Source organism: Oryctolagus cuniculus, chromosome 13 (assembly GCF_051225735.1).
Source record: "Oryctolagus cuniculus isolate XC-2025 breed Fujian yellow rabbit chromosome 13, ASM5122573v1, whole genome shotgun sequence".
In the NCBI taxonomy this organism is placed as follows: domain Eukaryota; kingdom Metazoa; phylum Chordata; class Mammalia; order Lagomorpha; family Leporidae; genus Oryctolagus; species Oryctolagus cuniculus.
In genome coordinates this window covers 67,616,554-67,640,795 of record NC_142879.1, presented here as the reverse complement: position 1 = coordinate 67,640,795, position 24,242 = coordinate 67,616,554, and the positions used below count along the sequence as shown (strand labels likewise).

The window sequence follows — 24,242 nt, the reverse complement described above, 5'->3', positions numbered from 1 at the left end:
ACCTCAGCCTGTCCACCAGTCAGCCTCTTTGGAAGCTGCCCAGGAAGGAGGCCAGGTAGAGGGTACAGGTTCCTCACTGGGACTCCTACATGGTGTTTTTTTTTTTCTTTTTGCCCCTGGGACCAGATATTTGGAGAGTGCATTTGCTGGATCCCACAGGCTGGCAGGGGAATGAAAACCAACCAATGGGATGCTGTGGCCCTGAGCTGATGTGGTTTAAAGTTGTTTCAGTATGTGGTGGTGTCATGAGCTTTATTTATGATTTTCTTTGCGGAACCATTTTGTCTATTACACTGGCTCTCGTTTTATATAAGTTATAGTATAATTTTATAGGGAAGGTTTATAGCATCTATAATTGCTTTTATGACTTTGTGTTGTATCTACTGCTTTTTTTAATTTAAAGATTTATTTATTTATTTGAAAGAGTTAATGAGAGAGAGAGAGACAGAAATCTTTCTTCTGCTGGTTCACTCCCCAAATGGCTACAACAGCCGGAGCTGGGCTAGTCCGAAGCCAGGAGCCAGGAGATTCATCAGGTCTCCCACATGGGTGGCAGGGGCCCAAAGCCTTGGGCCATCTTCTACTGCTTTCCCAGGAGCATAGCAGGGAGCTGGATTGGAAGTGGAGCAGCCGGAACTCAACCCGGTGCCAGTATGGGATGCTGGTGCTGCAGGTGGTGGCTTAACCCAGTAGGCCACAGTGCCAGACCCTCTTCTGTTCATTTACTGACCAAGATGTTCCTGTTGAAATTTCCGTCACCTTTGTGGCAGCATCCCTAAGAGGGACTGACTGCAGGTGTATTTCTTTAAAGGCCAGCTGCCCACAGTAGCATCTCCAGGTATTATAACCACCAAGAGCAACAGTTGCGGCAGTTTGATGCATATACTGATCGCGGGCAAGAGGTCACCTCCAAGGCATGAAATCTCCATGGTTCATGGTGTCACGAGTCAGCCTTTTGTGTAGCTTGGCTGATTGGTAAATCTCTGCTCTCCTATCCTGCCCAGCCCTTATTCTCTTCTCATCTGCTGCCTCACCTCTTCTCTTTTGGAAACTCCAGACTGGCTGTGGGCAGATGCTCATACACAGTGTTCCCCAGCAGCCTTGTAGTGTGGGAGCCAGACTAGTGCGCAGATTCCAACACTGCATGCAGGGTGGCTGTCTTCCCAGCACACAGAGCAGACTAGGCTAATTGGATAGAACTTTCTCAACTGTAAGTTCTTCTCACACAAGTATAATTGTTACCTTAGAACTTGGCATCTGCTGCTTCTTAGCTGTTGGACAGTTTCGTATAAAGGGTCATCTCAGTTGTAGCACAAAAGTAATGCTTTATTTCCTTTTCATGAGTTAGCATTTCGAGCAGTTCCTTATGGAATGTCGTAACCTCCTGGGCTGCAATACCAGAATGAGTTTGAAAGACACTGCCCCAGGGGCCAGTGCTGAGGCGTAGTAGGGTAAGCCTCCACCTGCGGTGCCAGCATCCCACATGGGCGCTGGTTCCAGTCTCGGCTATTCCGACTTCCAATCCAGCTCCCTGCTAATGCACCTGGGAAAGCAGTGGAGGATGGCCCAATTACTTGGAACCCTGCACCCATGAAGGAGACCCAGAAGAAGTTCCTGGCTTCTGGCTTTGGACCAACCTGCTCTAGCCATTGTGGCCATATAGGGAGTGAACCAGCAGATGGAAGATTTCTCTCTCTCTCTCTCAAATAAATAAATCTAAAAAAAAAAAAAAAAAGAAAATCACACCCTGGTGGGCTCTAGTGGTCCTTAGCCCCCAGAATATGCGGCATGTACCCTGCTTTGCACAGCAGCTATTAGCTAATATTTCTTTTCTTTTTTTTTTGAACATTTATTTATTTATTTGAAAGAGTTAGAGAGAGGGAGACACAGAGAGGTCTTCTACCCACTGGTTCACTCCCCAAATGGTTGCAATGGCCAGTGCTGGGCCAGCCTGAAGCCAGAAACCAGGAGCTTCCTCTGTGTCCCCCACATGGGTGGCAGGGGCCCAAGCACTTAGGCCGTCTGCTGCTGCTTTCCCAGGCACATTAGCAGGGTGCTAGATTGAAAGAAAACATCCAGGACACAAACCAGTGCCCACAGGAGATGCAGGCATTGCAGACAGCAGGTGAATACATTGTGCCACAGCACTGGCCCCAGCATTTCTATTTCTTATTAAAATATTGGTTATGCCCCTTTTTTATCTCTTCAGAGTCTGCCTTGTCTGATAATTTATCTGTAATTTAGCTTTGTTTTGGTTAATGTGTGCGTGGTATCTTTTTCTTTTGCTCTACTTTTAACTATTTTATGTATTTTTTAAGATTTGTTTATTTATTTAAAAGGCAGATTTAGAGAGAGAGAGAGAGTATCTTCTATCCACTAATTCATTCTCCAAATGGCTGCAATGGCTGGAGTTGCACCAGTCTGAAGCCAGGGGCTGGGAGCTTCTTCTGGGTCTCCCACATGAGTGCAGGGCCCAAGGACTTGGGTCATCTTCTGCTTTTTCTGGGCACATTAGCAGGGAGCTGTATTGGAAGTAGAGCAGCTGGGACTTGAACCAGCGTCCATATAGGATACCAGCTCCTCAGAGGCTTTACCCACTATGCCACAGTGCCAGCCCCCCTTGTGTGTGTGTGTGTGTGTGTGTTTTAAGATTTTATTTATTTGAAAGGTAGAGTTACAGACAGTGAGAGGGAGAGACAGAAAGATCTTCCATCCCCTGGTTTGCTCCCCAAATGGCCATAAGGGCTGGAGCTGGGCTGACCTGAAGCAAGGGGCCAGGAGCTTCTTCTGGGTCTCCCACAGGGATGCAGGGGCCCAACCACTTGGGTCATCTCCCACTGCTTTCCCAGGCCATAGCAGAGAGCCAGATTGGAAGAGGAGCAGCCGGGACTAGAACTGGTATATGGGATGTTGGTGCTGCAGGTGGAGGATTAAACCTACTGCGCCGTAGTGCTGGCCCCTTTTTTTATGTCTTTGACATCCGTGTTTTGTGAGTTGTGTGTGTATATATATATATATAAATTTTTTCCTGTATTTTAAGTATAGATTGACAGTCTTATAGAAAGATTTAGTCCATTTACATGTAATGCAACTGCTTATGTATTGGGGCTTATACTCTTAGTTTTATTACTGTTTAACTCATCTGTGTGTGCTCATTCTTAAGAGATATATTTCTCCTTGTTTTTACTTCCTTCTGCTGTTCTATTTCTTCCCCTGAGGTTATATTCTTGAGTTATTACAGCGTGATATAAGTGATTATTTTTGCTACATTTCCACTAATGCTAGTACTAGGCCCTTTAAATCCATACACCCCCTTCTTTTCTACTGATGTGGATATGCGTTTCATTCCTCATGTTCCATATTATATATATTGACGTGTGACGCGTCACAAGACATCATTTCTTTGTCCAGCTCATATGCACTTCGAATTACCCACATTTTTGCCCTTTTTGTGTTTTTCCCACTACTTCTATAATATTTTGTATAATTCTCCGTTCCTCTGATGAACTTCATTTTCTCTTGTAATGCAGTTTGGTAATCATTAATTCCTTCAGCACTTATTTGTGTGAAAATGCCTTTATTGTACTTGAGTTTTAGGAGATGCTTTTTCTGGGTATAGTATTTCAGCCTGGGCTCAGTGTGCCCCTGCCTGGGGGAGAGCCCTGTTCCTTCCCACCACCGCTTCTTTCCTTGACTACAGAACCTACCTTTATGGTGAAATCAAAAGCAAAACAAACATTGGGTGAATGAACATAGGGCGGTAATTCTTAAAAATTTTTCGAGTAAGAACATTTAAAATAAAACACTACCACCAACTGTTGCCATCATTTTATTTATCTTTGTTTAAAAGGACATTTTGATAATGCAGAAGTACAAAGGATAAGCTCCTAAGATAACATACTAAATTGAATAGTTTGGTGAAAAATTCGCTGTCCTTGTTTCCAGACACTGGCTGAGACCCAGCTGTGGCTTGCCAGGGGCCTTATGGCCATTGCACGGTGGTGATGCCGTTGGACTCCATTGCTGGGGGCAGGGGCAGGGCTGCAGGAGGGTGTCCACACCCACTGTGGCAGTGCTGTGTGCCCTGACCTGCTGGCATGGTACCCCTTGTTGGCAGGGGTGTGGGCAAGGCCACCTCCATGGCACTCACCTAACTTACTGCGGGCCCAGGACACCTCCGGGGCACAGCGAGATAGATGCACCCTGGGCTTGCAGGTTCTGCTCCCGTGGCAGCGTGTGGGAGCAGCCTTCCTGCTCTCTAGGGAGCTTCCTGCGAGGGGGCCTGTGGATGCCTGGCCCTCTGGAAAGATCTGTGTCGTTCTCTCCAGCCTCAGATAAGGAAGATGAGCCAGGAAGCTGGCCTGTCGTCCAGAGAGGGCCCTGTGCTTATTGTGACAGCCCTGGGACCAGAGCCAGGCCTGTAGCCTGCACGCAGCATCCGGGCCTGATTGGCCACTCTAATTGGGCCCCTCTGCCTGCAGCCAGCAGGAGGCCTGGGTCAGGTCTATCTGCAGAGCCCTGGGCCCATTCTGGGGACAGAGAGGCAGATGCTGAGAACCTGAGAGAACAAGCCTGGGGGCTTCCTCCATGCTCCTTCCTGTTCCCCCTCCACCTGTGCTGTAGCCACCTCCCCACGCCTCTTCTGGGGCTGGGAGCCATCGGAGGTGCCAGGTGATGACAGTGAAGTCGGCTGGATTCCTGGGGAGTTAGGAACCCCCTGAAGCAGTGGGACGATCCCTGTCCTGCTGCCTGTTCCGTGTGGAGTTTCTTGCCCTCTCAGACCAGAGAAGTTGTTGGATGTGTTTGTGAAAGTGGGGCTTGGGCTGGTGCCTGGCACACAGTGAGTGCCGGCGGTGGCAGCGGCGGTGGTGTGGTGGTTCCTAGATACTGTCTGTCTCCGCCCTGTGCTGCTGCACAGAGCGCCCTTGAGCCTTGCTCTGTAAACACTACAGTTCCTGCCAGGTAAAGGCAGAGCCAGGAGGAACATTGACTTCTTGCACCTGCCCTTAGGCGCTTTCCACCCAGCCTGCTTGGGAAGGGCCCCGTTTGTTGGAAGACATTTTATGTTTTGCTCTTTTTTTTTAACCTCTGCTGTCTGTCCAGATGGAAGCCCAGAGGCTGCTCAGTGTTGGAGGGAGGCAGATATACTAATTCTTTTTACTGTAGGCTCTTGTCATGCAAGAATCTAAGGTGCTGACCTATATAAGGCAGATTTTATTCAAGAGAAAGCAAACACACACACACACACACACACACACAAGATTACTCCACACAGAGAAATACCTATCATGAGTGGACAGTGGGCTAGATTTGCCCAAAAGGAGAGAGGTGGGAGATGGGAAGCAGAGAGTAGACAGAGCACCCGGCTCTCCTCCAGCTGTGGTCTGCAGCCAGAGAGAGAGCGAGCGAGCGAGCACGCGCGACCCCTCCTAGTTGTTGGTCTCCTTTATGAGCCCAGGGCAGTGGCTCTCCCAAGGCTTAAAGCCACCTGGGGATTACATACATGGCACTTCCACAAGTTCTATGTGGAACTCAAAATCCATAATTTCATGGTGTCTTTCCCCCAGGTCCCAGATGAAGCAGATGCATCCTGGAAAGGGGAGTGTTTTGATCGACAAGTAGATTAGACTTACATGTGGGGCAGGGGTGGTGGCGTGCGGGTACCTCTAGCTCATCACACCTACCTAGCTGCCCCCTAGGCCGCATCGGAGGGAGGGCCTTGTTTGCCTCTGAGACTTCAGGGAAGAAGGGGCCTGACTGGTGGATCTGAGTTCTCCGAAGTCACATGGAGGAGACCCACAGCCTGGGAGCCTGGTCCAGGATCCTCCTGCTGGGGCAGAGCCCTTCTTCCTACCACTGCCCCTTCTCCTTCCTGAATTACAAAACCTACCCATGAGAGAGAATGGTCAGGAACTTTCTGGGATTGGGTTGGCTAGGCCAGGAGGTCTCTTATTTATTTATTTTGGATGGCAGAGCCATCTGCTGGTTCACTCCCTAAATGGCAGCAATGGCTGGTGCTGGGCCTGACCAAATCCAGGAACCAGAAACTCCATCGGGGTCTCCCACATGGCAGTGGTCCAAGTGCTTTGGCCATGTTTGGCTGTTTTCCCAGGCGCATTAGCAGGGAGCTGAATTGAATGTAGAGCTGTCAGGACGTGAGCCACAGCTCATAGAGGATGCCAGTGTCACAGGCAGCGGCTTAACCCACTGTGCCGCAGTGCCAGCCCCAAGGGGTCTCTTAGAACCAGGATCAGAGGAGGGAGAGGCATGCCCCGGCCTGAAGGCTGAGTGGTGGTTGAGGTGGGGCCTGTCACAGGGCAAGGGTGTTAGGTGAGCCTGGGTGCTGGGCTAGGGGTCCCCACAAGGGCCTGGGGAATCCCATGTTGAGGTGCCCATCTTCCTGGAGTTGTCTCCAGATATACCCCTTGGGTGTAAGCGAAGGAAGAGCCTGGCTGGGGATTCTAAGAGCCATATTAAGCCAGAGCCCGCAGCAGAGGAGGGGGAGGCGCTTATTCTGTGGTCACTGGAGCAGCAATAGTGACCTTGGGAGGCCAAGGTCGGGCACTGGTTGACTGGGCCTGGGCTGCCAGTCTTGGAAAGCTTGTCTGTCCGGCAGTTGATAGCACCTCAGCTTGGCGCTGGGCTGGTCCTGCGGGACGTGTAGGGCTACAGAAGGAGCCGGAGGCCCTCTGTGGAATGTTGCTCGGGCGATTGGTGTAATGGCAGGTCCTTGCCAGGGAAGAACTCTGGCTCTGCCTGGAATCTGGAAAGGCCCAAGGAGCCGTCTGACAGGGATCTAGCAGGGTGCTGATGTGGGCGTGGGGGTGATGCGGGCTTGGGTGTATTCATGTTTGCTCCACGCTCTTGTCTTACAGCCAGGCAAGCATGCTGAGTGCAGACGTGTGGAAGGTGCAGAGTGAGAGCACACTTTACTCAAGAGGTTAGGAAGTGAACACACTTCCATGGGTTGCCCCCACCCCCTGACGAATGCCCACCAGGAGTGGGCAGGCGGGTCAGAAGATTGCCCAAGAGGAGGAGGGGGCATAGCACCAAGGCAGCGGCTCCACCCCTGTGGTCTGGGTGGAAGACTCCCTCCCACCTGCTGGCCTCCTGGATGAGGTTGGGGGAGGTGTCTCGCTGGGCACGAAGCCATCTGGGAATTACATGGTACTTCCACAGGCTCCATATGGAGCTCAACATCCAAATTTCATGGCGTTCCCTCCCCCCCTTCCTCACCTTAGGTCCCAAATGAAGCAGATGCATCCGGGGAAAGGGAGTGTTTTGATGGACAAGGAGGAGGATCGAGCTGTATGGGGGCTTGTGACTTCCAGCTCAGCAGACCTGTCTGGCTGCCTGCTCATCCCATATCAAGGGGCACACCTCTGTAGGAGATGGAGAGAGGCTCAGACTGGCCATCCCCCAGCTGTGCACCTGCTCCTAACCACAGGCCAGGGAGCCTGTGGCGCGGTGTCCCTCTGGCAGGCTTGTCTCTGATCGAGATGCAGACAGACAGCAGGGAAGGTCACTCCAGTGTGAAGGTTACCATTGCTGTTGTTGCTTTCAGTCAGTTAGTGTGCCGGCTGGGGTGGAGGTGGGCGAGCAGCAGGCAGTTAAAGTTTAACCAGAGACTGGCTCCCAGCTCTGTGGCCAGTGCCCTCCAGAGCTGCAGGAGGACAGTGGTCAGGGAGAAGACACAGCGAGTGTGCCTGCCAGGCACTTTCATTCTGTAACACCTAAATGTCCTTGATGCGGTCACTCCGAAGGGCTGTTGCCAGATAACTATGGCTTCTTTGTGTGATTGCCAGGGCTTGGCTTATTCTGCCCCGTGCTGGACACCCCAAGATCAACAGCCACACTGAGCACTTGAAGTGTGGCTTGTCCAAAACGTGGTGTGCCCTGGGCACTCAGTACATACTGCAGGTTTGAAGACTTGGTGCACGCGTGCAAATCCGGAAGATGTCTCTCATAGTTTTATATTGATGATTTGTAGAAATGAAAAGATTTGGATACATTGAGGTAAATAAAGTATATTATTAAGGGTTTGTCTTACAGGTTACTTCTTGCCTTTTATTAAAGGGTCTACTAGAAAATTATGTGTTTGATTTGCCACTTCCCCAGGCTGTTGCAGCTGGTGACGTGGAAGTTGTATTGCCCCCTAGTGGTATATAAGATGTATTGCAAAAAGATCTTTAAAAATTTTTATATATTCATTTTCATTTTATTTAAAAAGCAGAGTGTGTGTGTGTGGTGTGTGTGGGGTGTGTGTGTGTGTGTGTGTATGTGTATGTATATGTGTGAGCACGCACTTGCATCCACAGCTTCACTCCCCAAATGGCTGCAACATCCAGGACTGGGCCAGGCAGAAGCCAGGAGCCTAGAAGTCCATCCGGGTCTCCCATGTGGGTGAAAGAGGCCCGAGTACTTGAGCCATCACCTGCCTCTCTGCATGCATTAGCACAGAGTTGGGCCAGAAGTAGAGGAGCCAGGACTCAAACCTAGCACTCTGATATGGGAGTGCTGCCATCCTGACAACCCAACTGCTGTGCCTCCCCCAAAATCATGTAATAAAATTAAGTTACCTTCCTTTGATTTTTAAAATTTATTGTCCAAACATTTTTCAATATGTTCACTATTTTCACCGAAATAATACATAATTAATGTAGAAATCTGGGACATCTGAGAACAGGTGTGGGTACGCTAGCCTCTGGAACAGTGCCCAGTGTGGCCTGAGCGGGTGGCGCTGCGTTCCTGGCCTGCCTGCGGTGTCTCCCATCCTGCCTGCCAGACCCTCAGGTCCCTGCTCGAGAGTGTCTGCCTGGAAGCCGCTCGCACTGGCTGGGGGTCAGAGGAGGTGGGCCCTGGGGAGGGTGCTGTGCTTCCCGTGTGGGCTGGGCCTTCCCGCTGGGCTCTTCTCAGCTGCTGGGGCCATCCAGAGATGTTAATGAAGTTAACTCACAAGATTGTGAGGGGGTAGTCCTCAGGGTCCTCAGGCCAGGGAGGGTCGGAGTGAGGAGGGTCCTCCACTTACCGTGAGGCTGCAGCCTGAGCTGGCTTGGCTTGGGGACACCTGATCCTCAACTTCTGCAAAAGGTCCCAAGTCCACAGCGACTGCTCTGCGTTGCTGTATGTTCCCCAAGCAGCGCGCCGTGGCCCGAAAGCCAGACAGTATGTCGCAATGATTCTCATCACGCAGATGGTGGGTGCCCTATGTCTCCAGGGTGTCCTCGGCCCGCAGACCGTCCCTGGGCCACCTTCCTGTCTGCTGGGTCCTTCCCAATGTGTTATCCAGTGCCCGTTACTTTGTGGAGGGCGTTTGCGTGCCTCTGAGCCTGAGGGTTTTCAGCGGGAATGGTGGTGGTGGTAGGGGGTGTGAAGCTTTTTCACGGGAAACACCCATCCAGAGCCAAGCACCTTACCCCCACCCCCTTTTAAAAATCCTGGCGTGGAGGCCTTGAGAGTCCCATGGGAACGCTGAGTGGCTCCCTCCCCCTTGCAGGTCTGGCTGTGGGGCTGGGCTTTGGGGCCCTGGCCGAAGTTGCCAAGAAGAGCCTGCGTCCTGAGGACCCCACAGGTGAGCTGGGGCCATTGGCTGGGAGGGGCATGGGAGGCTGTGGGGAGGTCCCACCACCAGCAGCTCCACGGCGTGAGATCTGTGCACAAGGCCCCCGTGGGCCGCGAGGCCATTCTCAGACAGATTTACCCATTTTGGAGGGTTCCAGCCCTGCATGGTCTCCCCACCCACTCTGGGCTCCCCCTGCCCTCCTGTGCCCAGCTCCAGGACCTAGCCTCACTCCCACTTCTGGCCCTGCCGGCCAGGAGTCGCGGGGGCCTGTTGGTCCGTCTGGCTGAGGCTCTGCCTGCATCTGTGCGTGCTGGACGTGGGCACCCTGTGTTCGCCGACTTCGTGGCTTCAGTAGGCTGGATCCTTGGCAGGGGTCCTCCCCTCCTGAGGCCAGGCGCAGGTGCTTACTGGGATATGATTCTGGGTGGCCGCTGTGGGCCCAGCTCGCTGGCCACAGTGAAATGCTGGGGCCATGATGGTGACCGGGGGTACAGCCCAGGCTGCAGCGGCCTCGCACCCACAAGGCTACTGTTCTGGGTCCCCTCCCCAGACTTCTCCAGGTATGGGAGGAGTGTGGGGAGGTGAGAAGTCACTCAGTGGGACCCGGGGCTGAGCACAGCCTGGAGAGAGACCATGTCTGCCTGCTGGGCTGTCCAAAGTGTAGTTGTGGTTCTGGGGGGGCACCTTTGCTCAGGTCATCTCGCAGTCCTCCACCGTGTCGCCCACCACCTACTACACTGCGAGGACAGCCCCCTCCCCCTTGGCTCATGAGCTGCTTCCTCCTGGAGGGCAGGGCACCGCCCCCCGGCCGCTCGGGACTGGGCCCGGGGCACCGTGTCTGTCCTGGGAGGAGGACAGATTTAGCCAGGGTATTTTTAGTGGCAGTGCTGAAACACGGGGAGGTGGGGCCAGGGTTTCTCCCGAGAGAAGCCAGAGCCAGACTGCCCATCATAGCCTGGCCCCAGCTGGCAGAGGCCAGACGGGCTCCAAGGTCACAGATGGTGTCCTTTGTCGAGGACAAGGACGGTGGTGACTGGGCTGGAGATACAGGGGTCCTGGGTGGCCCCCTGCTGTGCTGCAGCTTTCTGGCACCACTGGCCTGGAGGGTGCTAACCAGCCTGCTGGGCCCTGCCACTGCCTCCCCTGGGCCATGCTCAGACAACCAGCCATGCCTGTGGCAGGGGGAGGGGCTGCCTGGGAAAACCCAGACTGGGCTGGGTGCTGTCCCCAGGTCTCAGGCGCTAGATTATCCCCGCTTGGTCTGGGTGTTGTCAGGAAATTCGCCCCCATGGGCCTGAGGCAGTGGCCTTCTCCCTTAGACTCCTTTGCTTTTCCTGCCTCCAGGGACTCAGACCAAGGACCCCAGGGGCTGGGGAGGGCAGAGGGGATACTAAGGGGCTGCCTTTGCCTCAGCCCTGCCCTCTGCTGCAGTCCACGGCAAGGGCCTGGGCCTCTTCTGGGCCTGACTTACGGGTGGCCCAGCTTTTTACTGTGGAGCGAAAATCGAACCCAGTGCCCCTTCTGCTCCAGACCTTGTCCTGCTGCTGAGACTGGGAGTGAGCCTCTTCCCTTCCCATGTTCCTGCCTCTGGGAGCCAGCAGATGGCTGGTTCCTTCCGAGGCCTCTCATTCCCCGGCAGCCCACTGTGCCAGTAGGAAGGAGCCAGGCCGGCCATGGCCACCTCTCCTGTCCCTTTGCTGAGCAGGCCTGTGGTGATGCAAGCTGACCAAGGCACCAGGTCCCAGGGAGGGCCTTGGGGAGGAAGCCCCAGCAACGTGTGGGGCCTTCTGAGCTAAGCAGATGCACAGGGCCCAGGGGCAGGAGACCCAGCGAAGAGTGCTGAATGCTCTGGGAAAGCAGAGGGGCCTGGGGTCCCAGCCCCCCACCTCTAGACAGTGGTAGACCCAATATTTATTTAGGCAGGGCTGAGCTGATGGTTGGGGCAGGGGGCCTGAAGCCAGAGGGGCCCGACTCTCCATGGCCACACTGCTGCTGGTGGCTGGACTCAGCTGGCCTCCTGTGGCTCCTTGGACTCATTCCCCTGCACCTGCCACCCCTGCTGACTGGACAGAGGTCACGGCACCCTTGAGATCTGAATAGCAAGGGAGGCAGGTCCCTTGAGGATGGGGCTGTCACTGCAGAAAGCTGCCCCATGTGGAGAACGCACAGTACAGCAGGAGGGGTGCAGGGCGGAGCTGGGTGCTGACCTCCAGCCCAGTGCTGCCCCCACCTCCAACTGACCATGCTCCTTCCTGGCTTCCCCATCGCCAAGACTGAGCCTGTGTGTTCACTAGAAAGATGCTGGAGTAAGGCCTGCGTGGCTCTGGTTGATTTCATAGGCACTGGGGAGGTAGATGTGGGGCATGGAGCTAAAATTCCATCGCTGGGCCTGGGGACGTCCAGGAGGAAACTGGCTCAGGGCTGGGTCTGTCAGCAGGGCACTCCCAGAGCCCCCCATGAGTGTCGTGGTCCCCCCCCCCCCCCCAGGAAAGAAGGCTGTGCTGGACTCGAGCCCTTTCCTGTCGGAGGCGAATGCAGAGCGCATCGTGAGCACGCTGTGCAAGGTGCGCGGAGCGGCGCTCAAGCTGGGCCAGATGCTGAGCATCCAGGGTGAGTGGCGGCGGGGCTGCCTGGGCGGGCAGGGAAGGACACAGCACTCTGCCCGTGAGCAGGATGTGGGGCGGGCAGGAGGGCAGTTTCTGGCCACGGACTCCTCTTGCTTAGCCTGGGCCCGGGAGACTGGACTGCATGGAGATTTTTTAAACATTATTTGTTTTGAGAGGCAGAGTTAGAGAGTCACAGAGGCAGAGAGAGATCTTCCACCTGCTGGTTCACTCCCCAAATGGCTGCAATGGCCAGGGCGTGCTCCATGCCCCTGGAGTCTCAGCTTTGGGGCCTCCTGAGGGTGAAGCGAGCAACGGCAGGGTGGGACGGTCAGGGAACTTGGCGTGAGCCATGTTAGGCTACTGTTAGCAGAGTTGTCTCAAGAAAAATAGGCAAACTCGTTAACCAATAAGCACGTGAGAAACGTTGAGAGAACACTGCCTGAGCAGCCCAGGCAACTTCTGGACAGTCAAGACTGCAGCTGGGGAAAACGCACAGCAAAACGTCAGCAAGAAAATAATGGTCTCTGGAGTGGGCTGCATTATGGGTAATTTAACATTTTCTGTTCCTTTTACAATTCTCAGTACCGTATATGCTTGTGTGAACCCTCTTTCTGAGCCCCTGGGCTGAACCCAGGGCTGCTGGCTGTGCCGCAGTTGTGATGCTTCCCGGTGTTGGGGTCCTGCTGTGGCCACCCATCTTCCCTTACAGTGTTCCTGTTGGGGTGGCTGGCATGGACCCATGCAAGGGTGTCTAGATCGAGTTGTTGGCCACAGTGCCTGCCCCAGGAGCCGGCACATGCGTGGGTCCGCATGGCCAACTAGGAGCTCTGGTCCACAGCCTCAGGGCCCTGGGTTCCATGTGGGAGTGAGGAGCACCCAGGCCGGGCCTGCTGTGTGGTGTGAGCCATTTGCTTGTAGTCTCTGAACCACAGCCCAGTTGTGAGGTGAAGCAGCAGCTCCCCCCTGTGCTGAGGCTGCAGGGGCTGGGGGTGGGGTGGCTGCTGGGGGCTTCCCTCAGGACCAGCCCCCTCCGCTGACTTCTCTCCTGCCTTCCAGATGACGCCTTCATCAATCCCCACCTGGCCAAGATCTTTGAGCGTGTGCGGCAGAGTGCCGACTTCATGCCGCTGAAACAGATGACGGTGCGTGGCCTGAGGGCCTTGGGCTCCCCGTTCCCCTGCTGTGTCGGAGGGGACAGACTGGGGGGTGCCTGCTGGGGTATCGGCAGGTGGCGAGGCTGTGCTCACAGCTCCTTTCTGGCCTCTCCTTCCAGAAAACTCTGAACAATGACCTGGGCCCCAACTGGCGGGACAAGCTGGAGTACTTTGAGGAGCGGCCCTTTGCAGCAGCCTCCATCGGGCAGGTGCACCTGGCCCGCATGAAGGGTGGCCGAGAGGTGGCCATGAAGATCCAAGTAGGTGCCTGGGGGGTGGGCTGCAGAGAGCAGAGCTCGAGCCCCCTCCACTCCCATGGCCCCCTCTCCTGGAGCAGGGACCTGGCCAGCAGTGGCTGCTGCCCTGTTTGTTAATCAGTAATCAGGAGTGCGTGGAGAGGGTTGCTGTCAACGGGTGGCTGCCCTTGGTCCTTCTGGGTAGATCACAGCAGCGGCACTGGGTCTCAGCTCTGAATCGCCCAGGGTGAGGGTCTGGCTAGGACACAGCGAGAAGGTAACAGCCATGGGAACAGTGACACCCTGAGCTAACCTCCAGTCCCCACCCCCACAGTACCCTGGTGTGGCCCAGAGCATCAACAGCGATGTCAACAACCTCATGACTGTGCTAAACATGAGCAACATGCTTCCGGAAGGTCTGAGGCCAGCCTGAGGGTTGAGGGCAGGAGTTGGGGCTTAAGATAGGCCCTGGGGACCAGAAGGGGCCTCACTGCAGAGCCCCTGGCCCACTCTGACACCCCCTTCTGCCTCGGCCAGGCCTGTTCCCTGAGCACCTGATAGATGTGCTGCGCCGGGAGCTGGCCCTGGAGTGTGACTACGAGCGGGAGGCGGCCTGCGCCAGGAAGTTCAGGTGTGGCTCCTAGCCCGGCCTCTGGCCTAGCTCCCCCCAGAGGCAGAAGGGACAGCCCCTGGAGCCCTGGTCTAGTCTGGACTCACAGCCACACCCTCCCCAGTAGGGGCCTCTGCCCGGTGGGTGGCCCTGAAGGGAAGGCTGTGAGGGTCTGTGGCCAGGATGTGACCCCTGACCCTGCCCAGGGAGCTGCTGAAGGACCACCCTTTCTTCTACGTGCCTGAGATCGTGGACGAGCTCTGCAGCCCCCACGTGCTGACCACAGAGCTGGTGTCCGGCTTCCCCCTGGACCAGGCCGAAGGACTGAGTCAGGAGATTCGGAACGAGGTGTGTGACAGCAGCCAGGGTTGGGGTCCCCGCTGTGGAGCCCTGAGGCACCCTGGTAGGTGGATAGGAGGGTGGCTGCTGATTTCCCAGCCACAGGTGTGGCACTGGAAATCAGCCAGCTGGGAAGAAGGTGGAGTGTTGGGGGGTGAAGATGGGGGTCAGGGAGTTCTCTAGCCCCAGACTCCCAGGTTGCCAGGCAGCCTGCTGGTGCTGCCTGACGCAGGCCGCCGCCCTGTCCCCAGATCTGCTACAACATCCTGGTTCTGTGCCTGAGGGAGCTGTTTGAGTTCCACTTCATGCAGACAGACCCCAACTGGTCCAACTTCTTCTATGACCCTCAGCAGCACAAGGTAAGGCTCTGGGTGGGACACTGGGGCCCGAGAGCTGCACTGGAACAGGACCCGTGAGCCTCCTGACTGCCCCTGAGCTTGGGAGGTAAGGGGGCTCCTGGACCCTGGAGATGTTACCCTGCTCTGTGCATCCATCCCCCTCCTGGTGTCTCCCCCACCAGGTGGCTCTTCTGGACTTTGGGGCGACCAGAGAATACGACAGGTCCTTCACTGACATCTACATTCAGGTGAGGTCTAGAGGGTGGCTTGGCCCTGGCAAATGTGTTTCTGAGGCGGGGACAGGATGCTGGGGGACTCTGGAGGAACCTGACTGGAACCTGTGTCCCCGTGACCCCTGTGCCCCCGCCCAGATCATCAGGGCTGCTGCGGACAGGGACAGAGAGGCTGTGCTCAGGAAATCCATCGAGATGAAGTTCCTCACTGGCTACGAGGTCAAGGTGAGTGGCCTCCTGAACACTTCAGGATCTAGTGTTCTAAGTGATCTTAGTGATCTAAGAGCTCAGTGTGCAGATGAAGCCCTGGCGAGGGCTCCCTAGAGTGTGGCTTCTCCTGGGCACAGCTCCTTGGAAAGCTGGGCCCTGGTCAGGCGAGTTGGGGACGCTAGGCCTCGTTGGGAAGCTTGTTTCTCCCTCCCCGTGGGTTTGTTCTGGCTGGAGGGCAGAGCTCTGGTGAGGGCAGATGGACGGGGAAAGCCCAGTCCCCTCTGTCCTAAGGCTCACTCAGGACAGGAGGGCGGGATCATAGCTGACTTGGGAGAAGGGGGCATGGTCTTTCTTCCTGTCACCGGAAGCGCTCAAGAAGCACCCAGGAGAGTGATCTGTCAAGGTGGTCTGGGTGAGGTGGGCCCACCCCCAGTGTAGGAGTGTGACCTCAGGCTAGTTATTACCTTTGAGCTGCAACCTGTTACCTGTCAAGTGCAGCCAGTGGTACTTACCTCGGAAGCCCTTGGGAAACAGAAGCTCCCACTTCATTATGGCCACTTCCTCTGTGAAGCTTGCCTTGATTTCTGGCTCTCACCTAGCACCCCTGACCCTGGGCGGTCTGCAGTAGACTTGCTCCTCTTGCTGTCTCTCCTTACATCTCACGTTCTTTATGGGTAGGCACAAGGCCTTGAGCCCTGCCCCGTCTCCAGCGGATGGTCCTGGGCTGAGTCGGACAGGATGGCTGAGACCAGGGTCCTCACGTTTTCTTCTTTTGGGCCAGAAGAGTGTTTTGTGAAAACTTTGAGAGCCTAAGCAGGGCTCTTGCCTGCCACCTGCCATAGGCCCTAACATGCCCTTTGGTCTTCTATAAAGCCCAGTTAACATTTGTTATTTTCTATGTTCCTATGAACCACTATTGGATCTAAACACTCACCCTGACATCCCTGTAGACTGCTCAGCAGAGCTTTTAGTGAGAACTCAGTGCTTAGGGCACTGGTAGGAACCCCAGGGCTGCCGTTCACCCACTTGCTCTCTTCTCTCAAGGCCATGGAAGATGCCCACTTGGATGCCATTCTCATCCTGGGGGAGGCCTTTGCCTCGGATGAGCCCTTTGATTTTGGCACCCAGAGCACCACCGAGAAGATTCACAACCTGATTCCTGTTATGCTGAAGCACCGTCTCATCCCACCCCCAGAGGAGACCTACTCCCTGCACAGGAAGATGGGCGGCTCCTTCCTCATCTGCTCCAAGCTGAAGGCCCGCTTCCCCTGCAAAGCCATGTTTGAGGAGGCCTATGGCAACTACTGCAGGAGGAAGGCTGAGCAGCAGTAGCATCTGGCGGTGGGGCTTTCCTGTGCGAAGCTTAACACTAGCAGCAGGTGGCGCAGATGCTCCCTTCAGACCCCTCTGCCCAGCGAGAAAGGGAGGCTTCCTGAAGCCCCCAGTGCCAGCGATGTACACGGTTTTCACTGCTAAATGTGTGTAGGGTAAGAAGTACAAAGAAGTACAAGAATGATAATGAATTCCCACTATGTCAAAACCTGCGTGTGTTTTTTTTTTTTGTCCTCTGAACTCTAGGTAAGAAGGCAATTTTATTTTCTTCTTTTTCCTAAAGTGAATGTTAACCAGGAGTCAGAGTACTGCCTCCCCCCACATCCCTGCCACCAAAACCACACACCAAAAAAGAAAACCCCAAGAAGCCTTTTTGGATTTTATCGACCTTGCAGTCTGAGGTCTGTGTGTGTGTGTTTTCAGAATGGATTTGTTTTCTGCCCTTTTCCTCTCCAGCCTGTGTGGTCTGGAACTGGCAGAGGAGCTAATCTGATTAGTGCCAGCAGTACTACTGCTTGACCACAGAAAAGCCAGGCCTGCTGGGAGTTAACCCTGGAAAACTGAAGCCGTCCAGGACACCTGCCACATCGTGAGAGGAAGGCAAGGGGTGGTGAGACACAGCTCTGACCTGCTGCTGGGAGGTGATGTGGTGAGGAGATCCCTCCCTGCCTGGCCTCCCCTCCAGGGTCTCTGGGAGGAGATGCACAGGAGGGTCAGCACAGGCTCTGGGTTTTTGTATAAGTCTTGTAATTCCCTAATTTACATGTTTCTGTTCAATAAAAAAAAGTGCCTCTGAGAAGTGCTTTAGTGATTGCACTGTTTTCTGTGTCCTTAAGGATTCTGAAGAATGGTGATGACCCATTGCTTTCTAACCTGGTGGTCACTCTTCCCCGTGAAGGGGTCTCAGACCCGAGGGTCCGCATCACAGCTGTTCCACCTTTGATGCCTCTGCAAGGTTTGTGCCTGTTCCCAGCATGAGGTCCTCGGGACCTGAACCTGGAAGAAAGCTACATTCAGCCTGAGAGAGGAGGGGATGAAGGGAATGCTCCCCCATCCTCCCCATGTTCCCTGCTGAAGCAGTCTACACAGTGATACCTGGCAGCAGGGTCAGCCACTTTTAAGATGAGCTGCCGCTAAAGCAACACTTCCTGAAGTGTCCTTAGGCCCTTCCCACAGACCTCTGAGCACCTGGAAAGTGCACTTGCACACAGTGCCCCCAAATAGGTCCTCACGTGCATGCTAATAAGGGTTCATAGAAAGTCAACTTTCTCAAGTTTGGGACTGCTGAGTAGCAGGCAGGATGTGGAGGTCTGGGCAGTCTGCACTGGCACCCAGCACCACCTGTCCAGCCCTGTGCTCCTGCAGCGTACACGTAGGGGCAGAGCCTTGCCAGCTGCACTCGGGCTCTCACAGCCTCTTCCTCTCAGCCCTAACAAATGTAGCAGCAGGAAGGGAAGGGAAGGGAAAAAATAAAGAACAGCAAGTATTTGCTTTCCCCAAACCACAAGTGTTTGGACAAGAGGACTTCTCCAAGGGTGTGCAAACCACAGCCCTGTTGCCCTAAGTCTGAGAGCCGGCTTAAAAAACAAAACAGAAAGGACTCCTTATTGAGGAGATCACTGTGGATTATTAACTGTTCTGGTCCCAGAGATCAGTCTGCTCTGAAACTTAACTGATCACACTTTCTTTTGTGCCAATTTTGACTTTCACACTATCATGTCACCCACTCAAAAGTTGAAACGTGGCCAGAAAAAAATGCTTGTCCAGGGCCTGTGTTTTTGTGTCTCTAACAGCTAGAAGAGCTGGACACATTACAGTACAGACCAGAGTATTTGTTACTATAGGTTTTGGTGGTCAGTAATGACAAAGTAGAGGCTAGACATTAACATTTTGTGTATTAACTCCTGATACTCAGAGTGGGCATTTCATAGAGGGGCTGACTGAGGCTTAGAGGGTCCGCAGCTTGCTAGATGGCAGTTTTAAGTGTTGGGACCAGGATCCAGGTAAGGCAGTGTGTCTCAGAGCTCAGGCCGAGTCTAGTCTACACTGAGTACTGGCCAGCCAGGCTTCACAGGCCAGATGCAGCCCTGGGCATCCTTATGTTTCTGTCTGTGACTCTATGAGAGCAGCAGAGTGGAGCAGCCGCACCAGAGACTGTATGTGGCCCCTAAGGCCAGAGAGTTACTGTCACGTTTTCCAAGCCCTAATCTAAACCACTGTACAGCTGCTACCTCTAGAGCAAGCATACATTCTAAGCCCCTCCATTACATGGGCCATGGAGAGGGGAGTGGGGCCCTGAGTAACGAATCATCTGCAGCCAAAGCTGAGGAATTCCCTTGTTAAGCCCTTCTCTCACCTTGGCCCATGCCATTCCAAGGCAACAAAAAAACCTAACACCAACTCTTGTTCTAAGTGGCTGCTGATTCTCTGCAATAAGCAGAATAATTTCAAGCTGCTCCCACATTGATACTGTCAGAACCATGCGGGAAACCGCCTGCGCGAGTGAATAACTGGCAATATTTGACCAGAAGAAGGGAATCAAAACCTTCAAGAGAAATTAACTTTATTCTTACCTGAGCTACGAGGAAACAGTCACAGATTAAACCACGGGCAAACTAAGCCCGTGTCCTGCAGTGGTGGGGCAGCGACCTGCATGAGGAGGGGACCAGCAGAAAGAGTCAAACAGACATCAAGAGTCAATCGCCTTTTTCGCTGGGAAAGAAAGACAAACTACTCAAGTCTAATAGTTCCCTGTTTTATTGCAATACATCAAAGTCTGGTTAATATTAAGGGATATCAACACAAAATATTGGTGAGGAGTCTTGTTACATTCTTACTATCCCACTTTAAATATTTCTGTGCAAAAGAATCCACATCATTGTTTGGTAGCAGAGAATCTCTTAAGTTCTCTAAGACATTAAGGGCATAAAACCAAACAACATAAGGAGTGATGAAGAGGCCAGAGCAGTATTTTTACCTCTTCCATACACAGATTTGTCAGCATTAAATTCCAAACAAAAAATGATTACACCTAGGCCATGCAAAACTGTACAATAATATTACAATGAGAAAAAACCCTAAAAAATGTATAAAATAAATGATAGTACACTATCAAATAAAAAGGCAGGTCATTTTATTTTTAAGAGATTTCCGGGTTTGTTGTAGTGAGTCCCCTCTGTAATTGTGATTGCTCCTGGTCAGTCCCAGGGATGGAAGATGCACCCACCTGGCCCACCCGGGGAAGCAGCACTCCTGCTGGGGCAAGACCCTCCTTATCTAGCTGGACTTCACAGAGAACTCGGGAACTAGGAGAGAGGTTTTAAAATGGGCTCAGTGAAATGCCACATGGCTTATCTAATTCAGGGACTGGCCCAGGGAGAGGTGGGGAAGTGTGGCACCCAGTGAAGTCCCTGTTGTGCCAGGGCACCTGTACTCGGGCAAAATCTGACCTGCAGCATGAGCAGCCTCTGACTGGACAGTGGTGGGAAGCCGCAGCCACGCCCACGCAGCCAGGCAACGGCAGTGTTTGTGATGACTGCCAAGGCTGGCAAGGGATCCTGCGGCCTCTGGTGGTTTAGGATGTCCACTCACCCTTGCTCTTCAGTGCTACCTGAGATTCCACACAAATACAACTAGTTTTTCTCAGTAATGGATGTGGCCACTTCATGGCAAAACAACATGATTCTACCCATAGGGAAGGAGGGAGGGTGAGAGCCAGCCAGGAAATAAGATACAGAAATTCAGGTTCTCTCCTGTAGACTGTGAACAAGAACTTGTTGGAAGACCAAATTGATGGGCCCTTTTAAGTTATATTTTATAACCTTACAGATGTGTCCCTTGGAGAACATAAATTACGTGTGTGTGTGTGTGTATACAAAATAATTAAAGAAGTGAAATCTGCTTTAGCCATCACTTGACAAACAGTAAGGCTTGTTTTTGGCAAAAAGACATGCATGCATTTGTGTGTGTGTGAGATTTTATACACCCAAAGCACATGAAAAGATCAGTCCAATTTCAAGAGTGTACAACCAAGTGGCTGGACATCGAGAGCACCAAATAGCGACACAGACATACCATGCCAGAAATGCCTCTGAGAGTACTTTTTCTTTCTACTGAGAGATGATTCCCTGCTGCTCCCCCGCCCCCATTTTTTTTAATGCCCTGCAGGAAAACAAAGCATGATTTCAGATACTGATAAAAATACCCCTTCTAGCCGGCGCCGTGGCTCAATAGGCTAATCCTCCACCTTGCGGCGCCGGCACACCGGGTTCTAGTCCCGGTCGGGGCGCTGGATTCTGTCCCGGTTGCCCCTCTTCCAGGCCAGCTCTCTGCTATGGCCAGGGAGTGCAGTGGAGGATGGCCCAGGTGCTTGGGCCCTGCACCCCATGGGAGACCAGGAAAAGCACCTGGCTCCTGGCTCCTGCCAGGATCAGCGCGGTGCGCCGGCTGCAGCGGCGGCCATTGGAGGGTGAACCAACGGCAAAGGAAGACCTTTCTCTCTCTGTCTCTCTCTCTCACTGTCCACTCTGCCTGTCAAAAAAAAAAAAAAAAAAAAAAAAAAAAAAAAAAAAACCCTTCTGTGATCTTTTTCTGTGACCCCTTTGAAATGATCCTTTAATTTTCTGGTTCCCTGCAACCCATTCCCCATCTCTTCAAATCATGCTTCTCAGAAGCTTCTGAAAGTAGCAGTCCCCTTACCTGAGGGTGACGTAAGCCCAGCAGGCTACTGTTATCCTGGGAAAACTTCCCTCCATATGATTTTCTTGGCAGTGCTTCTCCCCCTGTCTAAACGCACCTGGGACTGCTCTCTGTTGACTGCTGGGGTTGATGATCCCAGGGATGAACAGGAATGTGCTGCCTGATCAGCCTGGCAGCCACAGCAAGCCTTCAGGGGCACTCTCATCTGCCCTGTTGAGAGGCTGAGAACAACTCACTACGCCAGAGCCTAACCTGTAAGTAGGGTTATAGTTCAATTCGAAAAGCACTGTCTGAACAAGAAGCACCACAGGCAACAAAAATTCATTAGATCATCAAAGCCACAAACTGATGGCTTAATGTGATGTCCTGTTACTCTTGGCCTGAGTCTGACCCCCACTGCCTGGGAGAAAGGAGAAGGAAAGACAGAGGACCAGAGGTGTAGGAGAAGGAGGGAGGGGAGATAGCCACAAGCGCCCCACATGCTGGCTGCCTCGTTCAGTCCCTGCTCTCAAAGTGCCAAGTTTAAGAAGCTTCCAGAGTCATATAGCAATTGCCAAACTTGAGGCTCAACCCTTGATATTTGGATGTACATAAATACTTTTACAAGACATTTCTTTTCCAAAAGGAGAAAGATTTAGTAGATTAGAAGTGTGAGGTGTATTATGCTCATCCAAAATAAAGCAATCATATCTGAGCCAGCTACCACCAAATCCAGAATGCTAAAGTGTAAAAGCTGTTCTTTAAAATTCTCTATTAGAATATCTTGCAATATCTTCCAACAGGATCGTTTGTCCCTCTCTGGATCTCTGTAACCCCCACGAAGTAGCAGGAACTTGAGGGAAGCACTTAGGTCCTTCAGCCTGCGGCAGGCTTGCTAACAAAAGGGTGAGGGATGCCAGGGACCAGTGGTGAGATGACAGGGCTCAAACACTGCAACCCAGGACACAAATACAGAACTGTTATCATTTTAGCTGCATTCTAAAGAAGGAGGCAAAAACATGGTTTCTATTTCTCAAGGAAACTAGATGAAAAGTAAAAGAGACGGATTCTCTTTACTTCCATGAGATAAATTTTATTTTTTCTTGTTCTATTCATGTGTTTAACTGGTGAAATGACTGTAGAAATAAGTACTCTGGCTCTGCATCTCATTTCCTTATGGCAATTAAAACAGCAGGAATTCAAATGGAAATATAACAATAAAGCAACCTAGGAAGAATCCAGTCACAACGGCCATGCCCGGCTGACTCCCTGCCTGTGCACTAGAGTCACTCACATCCATTCTCCACTGGCTATCGTAAAGAAGATTTGGTTAAGGCTGTTCAAGTCCTTGCTTTTGAGGTTTTACATTATTTGGTAACAAAAGCCCTTTTTTCCCAGGCTTAGCTGCAAAGCTCATACGTGCTCTCAACAGAGTGCTCTGTGAGAAACTGTCTCCAGTCCTTAGATGGACACCTCATTGTAACTTAAGGAGATACACGGTTAGCCCAGGAAAAAAAGCACTTTGATGACCTTTAATGGGCCTTCAGAAGCTGTGAAAATCTTTGTACACTTTGAGACATAAGGGATCAGAAGGTGACAGAATCATATTTCTACATTCACCCGCAGAAGATATCATAATGTGATAAAAAACGAGACATGTGGTTCAAATTGTACCACCAGAAACAGAAATGTCTTGGGTAGAGGAGGTGAGTTTACCTTTCGATGCCACTGCTGAAGTGGCTTCAAATGTCCAAACTCTGGTGACTGGGCCACCCTGCAAACCAGCAAAACCCAAGCCTGCAGGCTCCCCAGGCACCCGTGACATACTACGGGCCGAGACCAGGGCACCGAAGGGACTCTGAGTCCTCTCTTCTCCCTCTATCTACGTCAGCTGAGGCCCTTCTACTCTCTACCTGACCAAGCTGGAAGACAGACAGGAAACAACACATTTGTTAAATTAATGATCTCTTTCTCATATATGCACCCATCTTTCATTGAATACAAGATGCTTCTTTTGCTATATACATTCAGTATTTAACTTCTACATTTATGTATTTATTTAAACTCTTTATTGTAGTAAAATATGCATTGTTTTCACTCATAAGGACTTCCCGGCAACAATCAGGTGCACTCACTGCGGTTGCTGAGTGAGCTCAGTGGCCGCTCCAGGGCTGGTCCTCCCCTCTGGACGCGGAGAATCCATGCGTTGTTTAAGGACTAAAGTGAGGCTCTACTATGAAACAGAACCTGTCTAATCTTATTCTTATCACTTACACTTGTGTAATCTGTCTATTTAAGCTACCTTTTAGGGGAGGAGTAAAATATTACTGAAAGCAACTCTAAGTGAATGGAATGAAATCAATATTGATGTAAGCTGATGAAAGGAAGTCTGCCTTTGTTGCTGCTGTTAGGTTGGGGGTGTGGATCTGTGAGGTGTGTTGTCAGAACTCTTAGAGTCCCTACCCTGCTGTTGCCACCAGCCCCTGGTCGTTTTCGGGCTTCAGGCCAAGGTGGAGGGAAGAGATGAAAAGTGAGAGAAGGGCCGAATGGAGAGGAGCTGGCAGCCAGAGCCACCCTGGTCCAAGTGCTACAGCAGCTCACGGGTCCCAGCTGCCACGGTCTGTACTCTCCAGGGAGAGGCTCTTCGTCTTTCGGGGTGAAACCGGGCTTGGAGGGCTGCTCAGGTTGGAACTGTTGGAAGCTGTGGAATGCCTTGGAGAATCAGAGTCCTGTAAGGCCCAAAGTGAAATATTAAGCAGAGACAGAAAAGGGGTCACAATGGGTCCCCACCAGCCACTGAGACCAAAGGATGGGATTCACTTACTGCTAGTATAAAGGTCCTTTTGAAAGCTCAGAGGAACAAGGCCTAACAAGTGCTTAGAGTGCTTTCTCCTGGCCTCCAGAAATGCAGTTTTCACACAAAAGCCACTGGAAGTTTGCACACC

General features: G+C 52.7%; 2 protein-coding genes across 26 annotated transcripts in view; one reads left to right on the top strand and one right to left on the bottom strand.

The window, feature by feature from the left end:
• COQ8A (coenzyme Q8A) overlaps positions 1-17,419 on the top strand; it is a 43,877-nt gene extending 26,458 nt beyond the window's left edge. For all 4 annotated transcript variants that reach the window (XM_089311704.1, XM_008268141.5, XM_008268143.5 and 1 more), the window contains 11 exons: positions 9,497-9,571; positions 12,050-12,172; positions 13,225-13,310; positions 13,442-13,582; positions 13,893-13,974; positions 14,096-14,189; positions 14,375-14,516; positions 14,759-14,866; positions 15,028-15,093; positions 15,217-15,303; positions 16,333-17,419. In XM_089311704.1, the coding sequence (XP_089167830.1) occupies positions 9,497-9,571; positions 12,050-12,172; positions 13,225-13,310; positions 13,442-13,582; positions 13,893-13,974; positions 14,096-14,189; positions 14,375-14,516; positions 14,759-14,866; positions 15,028-15,093; positions 15,217-15,303; positions 16,333-16,620 (1,292 nt within the window). In that variant the 3' untranslated portion in view covers positions 16,621-17,419. The remainder of the gene's footprint in view (positions 1-9,496; positions 9,572-12,049; positions 12,173-13,224; positions 13,311-13,441; positions 13,583-13,892; positions 13,975-14,095; positions 14,190-14,374; positions 14,517-14,758; positions 14,867-15,027; positions 15,094-15,216; positions 15,304-16,332) is intronic.
• A 1,942-nt stretch (positions 17,420-19,361) lies between these two features.
• Positions 19,362-24,242, bottom strand: part of CDC42BPA (CDC42 binding protein kinase alpha) — a 343,482-nt gene continuing 338,601 nt past the window's right edge. For all 22 annotated transcript variants that reach the window (XM_051820822.3, XM_002717619.6, XM_008268138.5 and 19 more), the window contains one exon: positions 19,362-24,026. In XM_051820822.3, the coding sequence (XP_051676782.1) occupies positions 23,895-24,026 (132 nt within the window). In that variant the 3' untranslated portion in view covers positions 19,362-23,894. The remainder of the gene's footprint in view (positions 24,027-24,242) is intronic.